Below are 17,431 nucleotides of genomic sequence, written 5' to 3'. Positions count from 1 at the left end.
TTTCACAAGCCAACAGGCGCCACAAAGCACTTTTTAAAATAATGTTTAGAAATTTGAAATCAAAATTTACTTTACTTTAAAATATTAATGTCAAAATCAATTTGTATAGGAATTTGGAGAATCGTGCACATCACACGTTGTTTGAAGGCCCTAGCAGTAGTGTAAACTCTGTGGAATTTTAGGCCCAATACGCTGAAACCCATCAGTAAATTGCCTTGTTTAAAGCGTTAACAATGCTGCAGAAAGGCGTAAGGGGGCTGATGAAGGAGTTTTCAGCAGCACAAAGCTGATATTTAATGAGCTAATTAGAGTACATTTTAGGTAAACCTTCGAACATGGTATTAGGAAAAACGAATGATCGGCATTCTTTCATATCGAGACTTAAACATAGTCTTGTTATGGACGGTCGACCTTACCAGGAACATAAGCATGTGGATTCTCTTCTCAGGGGGCATGTCATGGCCTGTCGATAGCGAAAAACAAATAGCATAATCAGTAATCGAGAAAATAAATGTTGTACCAGACAGAAGGACTGAAAAAAGTCAGATCGACAGACAGAGAAATGGACGGACCTTAACAGACAGAATTTCAAATTGCGTTGAAAAGTTATTACATTTCGCGATAAACATTTATTACATTTTGCGTTGAAAGCTATTACATTTCGCGTTAAGATTACATTTTGCGTTAGTTCTTACATTTTGCGGCGTAACAAGGTTTGTTATATAATACGCTCTCACCGATTTTCATGGGGAAGGTTTTGCCGTGTTGCTCCGTGTATTCTTTCAACTTCAGGTTACACTCCTCGACATCCACGTTCATGCTTGTCCACAGGCCCACTGAAACACCAGCAATGATTTGAGTGTGGTTTTTCTTTTTTTTTAACCATTTTCTACTTAACGATAACAGCAGCGTGGTGATGATGATGTTTATGACGATGATAACAGTTATTATTGATGATGAGGGCGGAGTTGATGGTGATGATGATGGTGACGACGACGACGATGATGATGATGATGGCGATGCTGCCGATGACAATTATAATGAAGCCGTTGCTAGTGACGTTTATAGTGGTTATGATGATGGTGTTGATGATGATGAAATGATAATATGATGAAGATGCTGCTGATGACAATTATATTGATGCCTTTGCAAGTGACGTTTATTGTGGTTATGATGATGGTGTTTTTGCTGTTGGTGGAGGCGTCGTCGGTGGCAGTGATGGGACGGTTGTATCATCAACAAGTTCAAGAAGAACCTTTCACTCACACTTTATATTTTGTTCCGGGGCAGCTAAAAACTCATCTAACACCATGCGAGCCTCACGATCCAATAGATTTGGATATCTAGAACCACAGATCACAAAGAAAGAAATAATACCAAGTAATTTGAAGCATTTGAGAACACGACATGGAATTATATACTTACCTGTGCTTCAACAACTTTACCAAAAGAATGTTTCCAAGGTTTGTGCTAATGTCCCCTTCCCTGTAAAGAGAAAAAAAATGTGGGAATACGCTTATTCCCCAAAACCCCTCCCCTAAATCCACCACAAGCCCTCCCCTGGACCCACCACAAGCCCTCCCCTAGACCCCTCACAAGCCCTCCCCTAGACCCCTCACAAGCCCTCCCCTAGACCCCTCACAAGCCATCCCCTAGACCCCTCACAAGCCATCCCCTAGACCCCTCACAAGCCCTCCCCTAGACCCCTCACAAGCCATCCCCTAGACCCCTCACAAGCCCTCCTCTAGACCTCTCACAAGCCATCCCCTAGACCCCTCACAAGCCCTCCCCTAGAACCCTCACAAGCCCTCCCCTAGACCCCTCACAAGCCCTCCCCTAGACCCCTCACAAGCCCTCCCCTAGACCCCTTACGAGCTCTTCCCTAGACCCCTCACAAGCCCTCCCCTAGACCCCTTACGAGCTCTTCCCTAGACGCCTCACAAGCCCTCCCCTAGACCCCTCACAAGCCCTCCCCTAGACCCCTCACAAGCCCTCCCCTAGACCCCTCACAAGCCCTCCCCTAGACCCATCACAAGCCCTCCCCTAGACCCCTCACAAGCCCTCCCCCTAGACCCCTCACCAGCCCTCCCCTAGACCCCTCACAAGCCCTCCCCTAGACCCCTCACAAGCCCTCCCCTAGACCCCTCACAAGCTCTTCCCTAGACCCCTCACAAGCCCTCCCCTAGACCCCTCACAAGCCCTCCCCTAGACCCCTCACAAGCCCTCCCCTAGACCCCTCACAAGCCCTCCCCTAGACCCCTCACAAGCCCTCCCCTAGACCCCTCACAAGCCATCCCCTAGACCCCTCACAACCCCTCACAACCCCTCCCCTAGACCGATCACAAGCCCTCCCCAAGACCCCATCACAAGCCCTCCCCTAGACCCATCACAAGCCCTCCCCTAGATAAATCACATAACTATACTGTTAGGTTTTACTTACACGACAGTGATGATCTCATCTCTCATCCGACGCACAACAAGAACAGGACCAGAGTAACTACAGAATAAACAAAACAGTGTGTTACACAGTGCAGTAACTACCAGGCCCATGCATACATATTCTGCTGGAGCAGCATCTCACATGTGAATTTGTAAAGACATGATCTCTACTTAAAGCCCTTGCTGATTCTATTTATCATCCCTATCTACGAATAGTATGATTATAAATTTGAAAAGAGCGCTAAAAAGGCAGCCTCGAAACGTCTGTAATATCTATCCTTTTTAGCGCTTTTTACAAATCTATAATCTGCTATCTAGCGCCACCAGCCACACACAACACCTCGTTGTATTTTTTAATTCTTACAACAAACAACATTACATTGTCTCTAAACATTTTCCATCATTCCCTCATTGTTTTTCTTAACCAAACAAATTAACTGCGATGAGTTGGAATGCTCTTCATACACACCCATAAAGGTACTTGATGTTGTTCAGATTAAAGTATTCTCTCACCGTCTGAGTAATAAAACCGCCTGGTGAAAAAAAATAAACGTTAGGAAATAGCGTAACAAATGAAACAAACGGAATGAAAAACGCCGGCCAAAAAATAAACGTTAAAAACGCCTGACAAAGAAATAAACGAAAGAATATCGCTGGCCAAAAGGATCTAAGGCTCAATGTAGACGTGTATTCAAGGGATAAGGACTGGGTACTCTGGGGGAGGCGCTCACACAATAATATTGTTTTTACCACCATTACAGATACAGAGGATTACAAACAAGGATTTAAACAAAACTGGTACTATGTACGCACTTAAAACTTCAGGCATCTTGCTTTGGGCGAGAGGAACTATGTCATCAAATGCCGCATCCAGTACCTGCCAACAAAGGGGATAAAAAAAAGGCAAAAAGACCTTTGTATTTTAAGGTAAACAAAAACTGGAAAGGTAAACAATAACTGGAAAACAAAGCTATGATCTTATGTTGCATCATTTTTTATGGCATCATTAAGACACTTAGTATGAGAAGAGTAAATTCAACATGACTAACATGAACATTCAGCCCTACTTCTAAGCGTGCTTATGCGAGTTGCTCATCGAGATTCCTGTGTCTGGTAAGAGTTGTGACGTCACACGAAACTTTATGTATGTGAGCTTGTCCTAGACCCCACACTTAATCTCCGAGAACAGGAATATCAGTAAGAAATTCTTGGGACTAAGCAAGGGAGCTTCGCTATTGACCACTTACCAGTCCTCCTAGCTGAGGGTAAGTCATGGCTGCGTAACAAGCTGAGAATCCTCCTGGAATTTCAATCAAAGGGCTCTGTGAGCCAACTCGTGAATGCAAATTTGTTTTTCTAGTTATTTTCTTGTGTGCAAAAAAAAAAAACATATACAGGATGAATTTTGAACAAAGGATGAACACATCCAAAATGCTGGGAGTACATAACAATTTCCTTTCTTTTCGATGTGATAAAACACCAAGAACAGTTTGATTATTTATTATTATCATAAATAGTAAAGAAAAAAAGAAAAAAAAATTAGACGTCACAAGTAGGGATAGAACCTCCGGTCTCTGACGTCTTAGAGAAGCGACAGAACCACTATACCACCGAGGCATTGCCGAAGTAACCTATGAGTAAAATTAGTTTTTATCCTAATTGGTACCTCACCGTTCGAACTGCTTTTGCTAAATGTCAAATTTCGCCCTATTCTCTCCGGAAACAGAAGTTAAATACCCGACATAATTAATCAAGCTACAGTCATATGTATTTTAAGCATGTCAACATTCTAGAAATTCGCAAAATCGTTATTGATCGTTTCTTGATGAATAAGCGTGTTTGAACGAGTTTTGTTTGATATTTAGCACTTAATTTATAAAAAAGCATTATGGAAAAAACAACTTATGAAAGTTCATACTATTTTTTTGACCTGCAAACAGAGGCTTTCTTTTATTACCCTGCAAAGAAAGGCCCTGCTAACAGAGGTTTTTCCCTTGTGTTTCTCTGACTTTAAAAGTCGTAGCTTTGGCTATCCGCTTTTATAGCACAAAATCACTCTTTCAGCAAAATTTCAAACAAATAATGTGAAAACCCAGAGATGCGAATCTTCAAGTACTAGAAGAAGGAGAATTAAAAGCTTTGCTAGCATTTGACTTGTTTTGTAAACTAACAACTTGAATTGGAGTGAACCATAGAAGATCGATTGACGTCAGTGACGAAGGCGCATGCGCACGCTCAACCCACATCGAAGACTTTTCTGTAAAAACTAGCTTATATATACTTTATGGCTATATCACGTAACGACCGTAGCGGTCACAGGTCGATGACCGGGCTCTTTTATAGTACTTAACTTTAACCGGAAGTTGGTCACCGGAAGTTTACAGGAAGATCTAAAAATTGCTGTGTTGCGAAAGCACAGAAAGACCACAAAAAGTTTACGGATGATCGATCCAATGATCTGACGATCGAGTGACACAGAAGTCCCTCCAATAAAAGGAGTAAAATAAAGAACAAATGGAGGAAGGGAGAAGCACCAGGCATTTTGTCATCCTAGCAAAATATTGAGTATGACAAACCATCAATTTCCACCGGCTGAGTTATTTCGATATTTTTCCACATAGTTTGTCTTTTAATATTGAATGAAAACAACAACCAAGTTGCGGGCTTTTAATAACTTACTTACCTATAGACCAGGCATAAATGAAAATACTTTCTAAAGGGAAGCCGAGCTTTTGGACGGCATACTGCACAACTACATCTATCGCATTCTTTTCAGCTGATGGGAACGGAAGCCCCTGAAATCAAGGACACAAGGAAAACGATGTCAATTCGGGATTAGAAAAAAGTGGAATTGCCTACTTACGAGTATTCAAATGCAATAAAGACACCTTTTTCCGTGTCTTACTTGATGCAGCTCAATATAAATGGAAATTCATGAAGTAAAGAACAAATGCAAACGGGTAATGAGCAAAACCACAGGCTTCCCACCCGCGTCAGTGATGGATTTCTAAGGACATACGAAATCACGCGAATAAACAACTATGAGTTATATCTTTATGCTCTAATTCATGAAATAAACTTAGTTGGGATATAAATGTATCCGTTTGTGGTGTTTTTTTCTTCCCAAGAAGCTAAATTTAACGAGTTTAGAGCGATATAAGTTTGTCTCGATATAAGTTTGTCTGCGGATCAATTCTAGTTGCAGAATTTTACTGCAGTTTTATGGTTTTACGGCTGCGATTTCCAACTACTAAATCGCCTTATTCCGTCATTCAAAATTCTCGTGAACCCTCGTGAATTTAAATAATGCCAACTCTCCGTGATGCTGTGACCAATCAACGTTGAATGACGGAAGGCAGAGGGCAATTTAGCGGTTTAGTAGTTGTAAATTGTTGACGAAAGTTCGCGGGATATTGACAATCGCAGTAAGCAGACGCAGGTTCACGGAAAACTCAATAGTTAGCCCTTCTAGTTAACTCATTGTGGACTGGTCACTGTCGCTCGGTCCGAGTGGTTTTGGTGAGTCGGATATTTGTGTGTCACGTGAGTGGTTTTGGTGAGTCAGGTATTTGTATGTGTCACGTGAGTGGTTTTGGTGAGTCGGGTATTTGTATGTGTCACGTGAGTGGTTTTGGTGAGTCGGGTATTTGTATGTGTCACGTGAGTGGTTTTGGTGAGTTGGGTATTTGTATGTGTCACGTGAGTGGTTTTGGTGAGTCGGATATTTGTATGTGTCACGTGAGTGGGTTTGGTGAGTCGGATATTTGTATGTGTCACGTGAGTGGTTTTGGTGAGTCGCATATCAATATTTGGGTGACCTTCAAACCCGCTCGGTCAATCTCTTGGAGGCCTGGGTCTAAGGACTTTATAGGATTAGTAAGGAAAGGATTTGACCCAGGCCTTCAAGAGACTGACCGAGCGGGTTTGAAGGTCACCCAAATATTGATATGCGACTCACCAAAACCACTCACGTGACACATACAAATATCCGAAAACAAAACAGGAAGAACAGGGGATTTTCGTCCTTTTTTCTTACCCGCCTCGTTGGCCCTTCCATCTTGTTCTTCCTCTTCCAAAAAAAACTCCCACGTGACACATACAAATATCCGACTCATCAAAACCACCCACGTGACACATACAAATATCCGACTCACCAAAACCACCCACGTGACACATACAAATATCCGGCTCACCAAAACCACCCACTTAACACACACAAATATCCGACTTACCAAAACCACCCACGTGACACATACAAATATCCGACTCACCAAAACCACTCACATGGCACATACAAATATCCATATCAAACATATTCCCCACGGATAGTGTCCTTCGTATGTATTGCCTTATATGGGCATAGATGCCCATATTTAGAAGAGCTAAAGTTTTCCCGCTCCCTGATCCCCAGAAAACATGGTGAAAAATACTAATTCCTGTCAATTTGCGACTCGCGGCAAAAATTATTTACCAAAACTTGCTCGCTCTAAGAAAAGAGGACGAAAATCCCCTGTTCTTCCTGTTTTGTTTTCACTATCCGCACACCGACATGCGGTGCGATAAACCGGATATAAAATTGATAATTTTTGTTATTTGTACTTACTGTACTGCCGCCAAAACCCGGATGATTCCAGCCGAGAGCCGAGTAACCAGCTATAAATTACAAAAAAACATAAATTGATTTTTTTTAAACTAATCAAGTAAACAACCAAAACCATTTGATGCAGTGATGATGGTGATATCACCCATGTGGGATGCCTAGATGGGCCTGTTACCCGGCTTTGATTTGGGACTTTTCAGAAATGTATGTGCAGTGTTACCTTTGAGTGGGGTTGACATCAAGCCAAGCTCATAAAACCCTGCATTGCCTTCACATGCTATCACCTGAGATCAAAACAAGCCAATTGATATTGACCCGGGTTCTCCACCATGTTAGCCAACATGTTATTGTCTATTTGTCCCAAATGTCATATATACATTTCTGGTACATAGGTTGCTTGCAGCCTCTGATATTTTTTTATTGAATGCCATAATTAGAACATAAAAATTATCATTTAGGTTACTTGAATTTTTCCCTTTTTTTTAAAAAAAAAGTAGTGCACATGCTGACATGATGACATAGGCACGCACTGTTTTATGTTCTTATGATTGAGTGTGTACATCGGCGACATGACAACGTAACATCGACATAAGACACGGACATTACGACAAGAATGAAAAACATGCTTTTTTTATGTCGTTCTGTCGGCAGTGTGCATCCCCCCTAAAAAATAACAAAGGTGTCGCTTTCTTAAGGCTTTTTAATATTTGCAAAGACTGTTGCACGCTGGGGTTTAGTTTTGAACCATACCAGGGTTAATTTGAATACCATACCAGGGCTTATTTGAATACCATACCAGGGCTTATTTGAATACCATACCAGGGCTTATTTGAATACCATACCAGGGTTAATTTGAATACCATACCAGGGCTTATTTTAATACAATACCAGTGCTTCGTTGAATACCATACCAGGGCTTATTTGAATACCATACCAGGGCTTATTTGAATACCATACAAGGGCTTATTTGAATACCATACCAGGGCTTATTTATATACGATACCAGGGCTTATTTTAATACCATACCAGGGCTTCGTTGAATACCATACCAGGACTTATTTGAATACCAAACCAGGGCTTATTTGAATACCATACCAGGGCTTTTTTGAATACCATACCAGGGCTTATTTGAATACCATACCAGGGTTTCTCCCTTGTTGCTTATGTTCCCTCTCTTGTCTACAAACATTGTATCAATATGATTGCCATCTGCTGCTAACAATTTGGCTCTCTTGCCTCCCTATGTGCAAAAAGATGGGTTTGTGAGTCTGGGATGCTCAAAGCTATTTGCTCAAAGCCAGGTAATTTGTCAAAGTGCTGAATACCTTTTCAAGAAATGCAGTTCGACCACTCAGAATTGGCTCGGCTAGGGATAAAAATACATAGGGGTCACGTTACAGTACTTTAAATAGTTACCTTTTAGCCACCTTCTCACAATCTCTTAGCACTCTTAGGGCATGTTTGAACGACCTAATGCCTCAATGGTTTACAACCGAAGGAGGCAAAGCATTCCACTTACATACTTCTTGTTCCAACAAAGAATGAGTCATTGTATATGTAAAACAATCAAATGCACTTATTTGCCTATTAACCCCTCTCTCTACCTCCTCTGGGATCAGAATAAAACCCCTGTTGATCTTATATAACAAATCCAACAACAAACTCAAGTCAACTATATGAGATGAAGTAGGTTGATCATTCCTATTGTATTTTTACTACTTTTTACTACACAGTTTTGCTTCTTTTTACAGATAAAAGCATACCTCCCATAAAAAATATGCAATACCTCCCGTAATATGCAATACTTTTTCACACTAAAAACGGTTCCTCAGTAACAAGGTCCTTCAGCCATAGGACAAAAGTAACAGGCAGATAGTGGTCCACATCTTTCCCTCTGAGGCCTTGTAAACAAGGAGCTCAATTCAAGCCAACTTACCCAAGCCTGCTTGCAGAAGCCTTATAGAGCCTGGGTACATGAGAGGCCTTCCTACTGAGTGAGCAGCTAAATATCTACAACAAATGCAAAAATACCCATCATTACTCAGTACTTGCACTAAGAAATTACATGCCTTATTGGGTGGCAAACACGTACACGCTTTGCCTTTCATCAGCAAAATAACAACAATAAAAAGCAACTCATTGACCGCTCACAAATCGGCCATATACCAAAAAGGGCTTACTTTGACATTGAAATATTTATTTATTTATTTACTCCAAAATTTGATACACACCTTAGGGAATCACATGGAAATGCTAAAAGTTGAGCAGTTAAACCTCTTGGGCTTCTGCGAGAGGGACTTAGGAATGGGCTTTCTGCCTCAGAAGCATCTCTAATGGTACAAGAAATACAAAAGCCATAAGCGGTGCATACATGAGATGGTAGTAGTCAGAGGACAGTGCAAGCCATGCGATGGATGTAGCAAACAAATACACAGTAGATTGACAAAATGTTGTCCTTCAAGCCAACATGTAAGCATGGGTAAATACCACTGAAGCACCTAGCTGCATATATTAGCCATCACATAAAAGCCTGAAGTCATGCGTTGGCTAATATATGCAGCTGGGCGCTTCAGTGGTATTTACCCATGCTTACATGTTGGCTTGTCAACTGTAAATAAATACCTTCTCAGTGCTTCATCCCAAGTATAATCTGCGGGCCATTCATAGAACATGAAGTCATACATGCCAAGACGTCGCTGAAAGTTACAATCCAAGAACATAGGTTACATGCTAATGACATTGATTAATCAGAAATAAAAATATATGTGAGAGTATTGTTATTTTTAATTGCTATTAGGGATGGACCATTTAAAATTTAACAAGGAGTGGCTGATCCCCTTAAAAAAACTCATTTTTAAGGGCTCATGCCCTTAAAAAATAATGGGGCAAAAAAATCTAGTTATAATGGTTGTACTATATTAAGCCCAAAGCATTTTTACTGTCATTTCAGTTTATCGCAAATAAACTTTTGTTCCCAGTCGATTTAGAAGCTGGTATGGCTATATAGCTGAAAAGGATATATTTCTGAATGTATAGGTGATCTAACTTACTTGGGGAATAGCATTTATACCTTATTTTCATCTGTATTTGAGCCTTTGGTAGCAACCAGGATGTCTAAGAACTCTCTATAATCATGATTTAAATACCTGCCATACCCTGGAATACACAATAGAAGTATTATTAAACCATAAAGATCTCGATACTAGTTCCAATGAGAAAAAATATATGCAACAGATCGGCCCCCCCAAATATTTGCTTTTACCCTCATAGCCTGTAAAGAGGAATTGTGATGCACATGAGAAAAAAGGGGGAATTCCCTGGGCAACCTCTCTTCTATTTCAAGAACCTTAGGCTCATGCTTTATTAATTGAAGGGCGGGGAGGGGGGGGGGGGGGTGGCGAAATGATTCAAGAATATAAGGTGATTCCAAGAATGGACTTAATTAACTTTTTAGCAAGTAACATAAATTCTATCAACTAATCTCTTTGTTGGTTGGAGAAGAAATTAGAAGTCCTGACAAAGTAAGGGAATCACAAATTACAATTTCATGGCCATCCAATTTCTTTGTTGTGTAGTATAATGAAATTGTTTCTGACATAGCTATGCTGACAGGCAACTTTTTCATGGTTTGTGGATCGACTAAAGTGTACAAGCTGTTAGAGTTGCAAAAAATGACGTATGATTGGGGAGGGGGGGACAATACAGGACATTTTCTTATAATTTTTCAAAATATTGGGGGGGCAACATATGCCCTAGTGCCCCACCCCCTACTTCTGCCCTGACAGTAGCTTATAAACAGAAAATCACCTCTTATGCAGTAGGCACCAAGAAGTAAAACCACGGCTGTACCAATGTACTTCGACATATAAATTATTCCTGCATGTGTGAAAAATCCTGAAAGTTAATCAAAGTCATGGTAAAACATTGTTACCAGAAAATTTGTGTATGGTTTGGTATGACTAGAAAAACTACAGACAAGCTGTGTGTTCTGTGTGTTTGTGACGGAACCAGGGAAATAAATAAGCAAATAAATTAACACTGGTATATTATACTCCTCCATAAAAAATGAACAGTTTGCTGATGTTTCTATATCCCTTCTACTCAACACTAGGTCGACTCCTTTTCTTTCTTAATCAATGCCTGCACAGGTAAAATAGTATCTCTTGTTAAACAATAGTATGAATGTACATAGTTGTGTTTTATGAACAGCTTTTCACAATTCCATAGTACAATACCTTTTCTAAACATGTAAAATCCAAGGGCAGGAGAAGTGTAGTAGCATATCGACCAGGCATAGGACAACTAAAACAACAGAGAAATGAAATAAAAAGCTTACGTCTAAGTCTACCCTTCCATTTAATGAGATAAATAGGAATATATCAGACTGTATTTTACCCGTTGTATTCTTAGAAAAAAATTAACAAAAAAATTAAAACAGCTTAATATGAAGTGGGGTCCATGAATTCCTATCGGTCATTTTTTTTCAGTGTAACTTACGTAAAAACGACAGTGCTGAAAAACGTATGCGCATCCGCAAGCTTCTGGACGCACGAGACCTCGGAACGACAACATTTTCTTTTAAAATGGCGGCAGGTTTTGAAATTTTGCCGGCACCTGTTGGTTTTTCCTAAATGCTAAAAAATTGACTGCAAACCTAAGGCTATAATTTTTAATATCAATTCTCCATCGACGTAGGTGTCTGTCATCTTTTGTACAGTAGGGTTTAAGGCTGTACAGTTAGCGAAAACAACGACACAATTCGCGTTACGCAAGATTTTTAAAGGGCACTTATCGTAAAATGATTGTTTCCGTGTATCTGATGTTTGTTATGCTGTGTACTGCAACGGATGGAGCACCGAAAACGAAATCCTGTTTGTTTCACAAAAAGACAGGTCGGGTGAGCAGTGTGAGGGGGATATGAGGCGAGTTACACTTGCTATTAGGCGAACTTTCGCGCAATTTTCAGCGAGCGAAGAAGAGATATGGGCATGCAGTCGCCACTGGATGCGTGCGGAAAGAGAAGCAAATGGCTTCTGCTCCTGCCCAGTACCATCTCACTCTAAGGGCTCCATAGTCAAGCCATACCGAGCCGGCTCTTTAATCTCTTCGACCGCATTGGTGAACATTTTCCAAAATATCGTCAGGAATTCGTTGGTGTAACAACTGCAGAAGAAGCGCTTATGAAATTCAAAGATGAGCATGACTTCCTTTCACCCACTAAGGTATTTTTACACATGATATCTTATTTTGTCAATGGTTTGAAAAAATATAATCATATGGGATTCAGGGAAAAAAAGTCAAACAATGGGATAAATTGCACAGTATAAACATTAATTTCTTTGTATATTTTGTTATGTTATTTTTTATTTATTTTTTTTACTTTACAGAGACCAAAAAGCAAACACACTGAGAACAGACTACCCCTAACAAGTATTGATGGCAACCAGGTAACATTATTTTGTGTGGTTTACAGTAACACATAAAACGAAAGTGAACAAAGAAATTCAATATTAAAAATATGCATTGTTCAAATTTGTTTCACAGGGTAATAAAGGCCCTACTTAATAATAATTTTATCAAGCAAAACCTTAGATGCAGGATTTTAGTAGGGGGTACAAACCTTAAATTTTAGCAAGAAGGGTGTCCTGTTTTTATCACATTGAGATTCACACCAAGTGAAATGTTTCTAAAACAATATTTTAGGGTTTGGACCAGAGTAGCATCCTACCGGGTTTATCTCAAGAAATAAAAGATATTTCTTCATCAGGTATGTAAGTGATACACACAGAAAACAAACAAACATTTCATTATAAGTAATCAAAATAATGCTTAAAATAATAACTTTTTACACACTAACTAATTCTTCACATATACAATTGTGTCTATAGGTCTTTCTTTCCAAGAATTAGTTGCTAAGTGTCAGCAAGCTATGTCTAGATACTACAATAGCAGCTGCGGTGACCCCCTCTATGATCCTGTGGCTATGAAAAGCTTTGCTGATAAGCATGCACCTGGACTGTTTGACCAGCTTCTGTCCGCCATCACTCGTGAGGATGCAGAAGTCTCTTCAAATAGAGCAGCACTACAAGAACAGAGAACGGTCTCGCTGTTACATATTCTTGCATACTTTAGGTGGGTAAAATATGAAATCAGTGTCAGACATTGTTACAGCATGCAAGGAAAGTTACCAATGTCAGACAATTTTGTATATCACATTCCCTACAACATATTGACAATTTCTTAAGATTGTTACAAATGAGATGAGAAAAATAATAATTAATAATTTTGAGTGAATTAAATGGCAAATTAACTGTATTTCACAGATCACAGAAGACATGTGTCCTGCAAAAAGAAAAGGTGTGCATTCCAGCATATCAGGAATGTCACTATATGGTTTGGCGGCAGGATCTTCAATAGGATACTAAGTGAACCCAAGGACAGTCCAAAACGAAAAAAACAAAAATGGTACAGGACCATCACCAACACACTGAAGAGATAATAAAAAATGCTGAAGCTGTAAGTATGACAACAAACAGTTTAAATTATGAAATAGGGCGGAAATTATACTTTCTCCCCTCAATTTTCAGGCTGGCTGGTTGGTTATAAATCTTCTAGATGATTACCATCCATACTAAAAGAGCACCCACAGACCTTAGGAAGACCAAGGTGGCACACATGGCAACTTCAAGATAGATGTTCACAGGAATATAGCAGCCCCAAATGCAAATGGTGTGAGCCTTCATCGGCCAGTTTTTGTGAACATCAAAGGTGTACAAACTCTGTGCCTTGGAGGTGCCGACAACAACACTCTTAATGTGTACATTCTGCATGGCCTACAACAAATGAGAAATCACTTCATCGACCAGCTACCAGCAACAATGAGAGATTTCAACCCAGGAATCATTCAGAGTTTTGCACAGGATTTTAGGTAATTTTGCAACGCATGGGTAGCCTACAGGAGATTCAAATGTTCACTTTTTGGGATAAAAGATATTGTAAAGAAACATTTATATAAAAAGGGCAACTGTACTGTACTTAGCCTAACAAAGTGGTCTTAATTTTGATTATAAAGAGTATTTTCATTTATTCATAATCAGGGTATACAGCCAACCTAACAACACAGACTTGGAAAGCCTTAAGACATGTAAATTACTGGAGGAGCGAGATCTCAAAAGTATGAAAAAATACAAGGAATCCCTTGACTATGTACTCCAAAAATACCCATCTCTGAGATCTTACCTCTCCAAGTATCTTATCCTATTCCCGGCTGATTGTTCAGGATGGTATTACCCACAGAAACTGATTGCAAACGCACGTCATAGTGACATCCACTACCTGAACTAACATTCCGGAGCAAGGCCAGTTCCATGTCCACCTAAACGCTGTCCAAGATGTGACTATCATCTTCAATCACTTCTTTGCAAAGCTTTATTCTCATCTGTTTGGAGGCGATCTTCCTAAACGCTGTCCAAGATGTGACTATTATCTTCAATCACTTCTTTGCAAAGCTCTATTCTCATCTGTTTGGAGGCGATCTTCCTAAACGCTGTCCAAGATGTGACTATCATCTTCAATCACTTCTTTGCAAAGCTTTATTCTCATCTGTTTGGAGGCGATCTTCCTAAACGCTGTCCAAGATGTGACTATCATCTTCAATCACTTCTTTGCAAAGCTCTATTCTCATCTGTTTGGAGGCGATCTTCCTAAACGCTGTCCAAGATGTGACTATCATCTTCAATCACTTCTTTGCAAAGCTTTATTCTCATCTGTTTGGAGGCGATCTTCCTAAACGCTGTCCAAGATGTGACTATCATCTTCAATCACTTCTTTGCAAAGCTTTATTCTCATCTGTTTGGAGGCGATCTTCCTAAGAAGCCAAAAGTCTACCAGTCCTCCATTCTTGTCACTGCTGCACTTATGGGCTGGGCAATGATCAGAGACAAAGTTCTTCAAAAAATGTAAATCACCTGAATTTGTCTCCCTTTTGTATCTACTTGATGACGTTGTCCCACTAGTGTACTTCCAATACCAGATTTTAAAAACGGGGAATTTAGAGCTTTACATGTCTGTAATGTCACAAATGGCAATTCTATTCCTTATCTGGAGAAGAAGGCACTATGACAAGGCAACTTTATCCTATCTCAGTGATTGTGACTACCAGAAAAACAACCCCCCTGCATATTGGCATCTGAAAGAATCCTGGCTCTACCTCCTGGTTGAAAAAAAAGTTCCTGGCATTCCAATCTAAGGGCCAAGACATACAGTCACTTTGATGCCAAGAGTATTGAGAAGGTTGCCAAGACCATTGCCACCAGGGGATTTATGGCAAACTTTTACGGAGCATTTGGAGGCTTATACCACAGAGGGTCAAGCAAACAGGACTACTGGCTGATGGCAGGAAAAACAGCAGAGTTCCTCCTCAAGACATTCAGTGAAGTCACTAAAAACATCACTAAAGTCACTGGTGTGAGTATACTAAACGTCACAGTGCAAAGCATTCAAGGCTAACTATATTACTATTTCCTTTCAGCTTCCTAGAGAATACTGCCAGAATGGAAATGCCAGGGGATACCAGCAATACCTTCTTCCCACCTTCATCTGCACTGTTGACACCAAGTGTTTTCCTCTAGGGTATAATATGGAAAGACAACCTCTGGACTTGAACCTAATCCTAACCTTTGGTGCGATTTCAAAACCTGTTCTGTAAATAATGACATTAACTATGTACGTTTAGCCTGCTATCACACCCCTCATCAAACCTGTTTACCGTCTAACCATACATGTCCAATCTGTCAAGAACCACTTCAAGAAATTATAAAGATCAAGGTCAAGTAATTTAATGAAAGGCAAAGGACTTGGGAGAACACACCTTTCCCCTGAAATGGCAGTGACTCTTAATGAGGACCCAACCCCAACTGCACGGCTGGAGCATCACATAGACATTGCCAGGAGTAGTACGAATACTGCCTGCATCTTCATTATAAATGGGAGAACAGTTGCATTTCTACCATTACAACAATATCCATGGCCCAACAGGCTCTTTTCTAGCAATGGCACCGGTAAATAGGACCAAGCAAATGCTGGAATGGTTCAAACACATCAACAATATAAGCCACAGCCTTGGATCTGTCACTTGCGTTAACTTCCTTTAGGTTCAATCAATCAATATTTACTTCATTCCCGCCTCTCGCAGGATATTGCAGATGGTGTCAGCAACAGATCTAATATATAAGTTGTTTGGAAAAAAATATGTCGTAAAGCGGGATAAGTTTACTTAGGTTTGATCCGAACGTACATTTGAAACAAGAAAGTCGCTAATAATGAAGTTTGTCTGTTGCTTCCAGGCGCATTTGAGAACCGTTTGAAAGTGGGAGAGTTTGGATTATTAAGTAAAGGTTTACTTTAGTACCTTTGAAATAAAACATCGATGATTACAACACTTACCTCGTTTGTTGCCATTTCAGAACATGGTCATCTATGAAAAGTACAGCGACAAACTTTCGTTCCATCAAAAGCAAGGAGGTCGTTTCCCTGGTCTAGAAATCTCCCGCCAGTTGAATAATATTTGATTATTTGTAGACAATAAGTTAAAAAGTCAAAACTCAAGATGCAGGTCGCACAAAAAAGTCTAGTTTAGCAAAAATAATGCAGAATTGGCATGCTGTAAACCGGTACTGTTTGTCGCACTTCTAGAACTGCGTGTGAAGCGAAAAGTTGTTTGTTTGCATCAGATTCCGCGCATGCGCATACGTTATTCAGCACTGTCCGTAAAAAGGAATTTAAAAACAGAACGGATTGAGGAAGAAAACAATAACAAGAAAAAAAATATTTGAATTATTTTAATGAATAATACACCTGAATTATATGAATTCATATAATTGCACTCAAAAATCACACAACAGAACTAATGATACTACTAAATGTACGTAGACGAGTATAATGTCCAAGATACGAGTACATATTAACTTCGTAAAAGCAGGCGGAATCAAGTTTTACGAATTCTTGAATTTCCTCGCTGTACTCACCGCCTTAATGACTCCTTCGCCACATTGTTCAAGCCCTCCTTGCTCATAAGCCCGGCTTCGGATCTATAGAGCAAAATATCAGTAATCAGAAACCTCTTAGTATCCGAGAGGAAACGATTTCTCAAAAGCCCTTCATTGAAGTTTTATTACGTGAGATCGAGAAGCGGAAGAAAATAACATTTTAAAAGCGATTCAAAATTGAAACAAAAATCTAGATTTGCAAAGAATCCAGTTAAATGGTGGAGCTGAAGGTAAAGTTTATGTGTTTACCCGAGACTCGACGCGACTGTAGATTCGATATAACGCCGGTCCGAAGGCACAGCGCACCAAATCCGCCATCTTGATTGTTGTCTTTATTTATGCATGA

At 40.0% G+C, this 17,431-nt stretch overlaps 1 protein-coding gene and 1 long non-coding RNA gene across 3 annotated transcripts in view; both read right to left on the bottom strand.

Moving 5' to 3' along the window:
• The window catches only part of LOC116617179 (phosphatidylserine lipase ABHD16A), an 18,789-nt gene extending 1,358 nt beyond the window's left edge, over positions 1-17,431 (bottom strand). Inside the window, exons 1-21 of one of the 2 annotated variants that reach the window (XM_048731072.1) lie at positions 17,335-17,431; positions 17,065-17,127; positions 11,275-11,341; positions 10,847-10,933; positions 10,110-10,195; positions 9,662-9,735; positions 9,271-9,369; positions 8,976-9,049; positions 8,365-8,405; positions 8,181-8,279; positions 7,260-7,323; positions 7,043-7,092; positions 5,123-5,234; positions 3,687-3,739; positions 3,253-3,316; positions 2,909-2,972; positions 2,441-2,497; positions 1,426-1,485; positions 1,267-1,343; positions 738-836; positions 417-463 (exon numbers count right to left, since the gene is read on the bottom strand). In XM_048731072.1, coding sequence (XP_048587029.1) covers positions 417-463; positions 738-836; positions 1,267-1,343; positions 1,426-1,485; positions 2,441-2,497; positions 2,909-2,972; positions 3,253-3,316; positions 3,687-3,739; positions 5,123-5,234; positions 7,043-7,092; positions 7,260-7,323; positions 8,181-8,279; positions 8,365-8,405; positions 8,976-9,049; positions 9,271-9,369; positions 9,662-9,735; positions 10,110-10,195; positions 10,847-10,933; positions 11,275-11,341; positions 17,065-17,127; positions 17,335-17,403 — 1,506 coding nt within the window. In that variant the 5' untranslated portion in view covers positions 17,404-17,431. The remainder of the gene's footprint in view (positions 1-416; positions 464-737; positions 837-1,266; positions 1,344-1,425; positions 1,486-2,440; positions 2,498-2,908; positions 2,973-3,252; positions 3,317-3,686; positions 3,740-5,122; positions 5,235-7,042; positions 7,093-7,259; positions 7,324-8,180; positions 8,280-8,364; positions 8,406-8,975; positions 9,050-9,270; positions 9,370-9,661; positions 9,736-10,109; positions 10,196-10,846; positions 10,934-11,274; positions 11,342-17,064; positions 17,128-17,334) is intronic. The other variant, XM_048731073.1, reaches the window with a different exon arrangement.
• On the bottom strand, positions 12,386-17,055 carry LOC116617173. Its single transcript, XR_004295653.2, has 2 exons — positions 16,484-17,055; positions 12,386-13,121 (listed from the first exon to the last, which is right to left on the bottom strand). It is a non-coding gene; the product is annotated as an uncharacterized LOC116617173 (long non-coding RNA).

The sequence above is a fragment of the Nematostella vectensis genome, chromosome 8 (genome assembly GCF_932526225.1).
Source record: "Nematostella vectensis chromosome 8, jaNemVect1.1, whole genome shotgun sequence".
Taxonomy (NCBI): domain Eukaryota; kingdom Metazoa; phylum Cnidaria; class Anthozoa; order Actiniaria; family Edwardsiidae; genus Nematostella; species Nematostella vectensis.
This window is presented reverse-complemented; position numbering and strand designations above follow the sequence as displayed.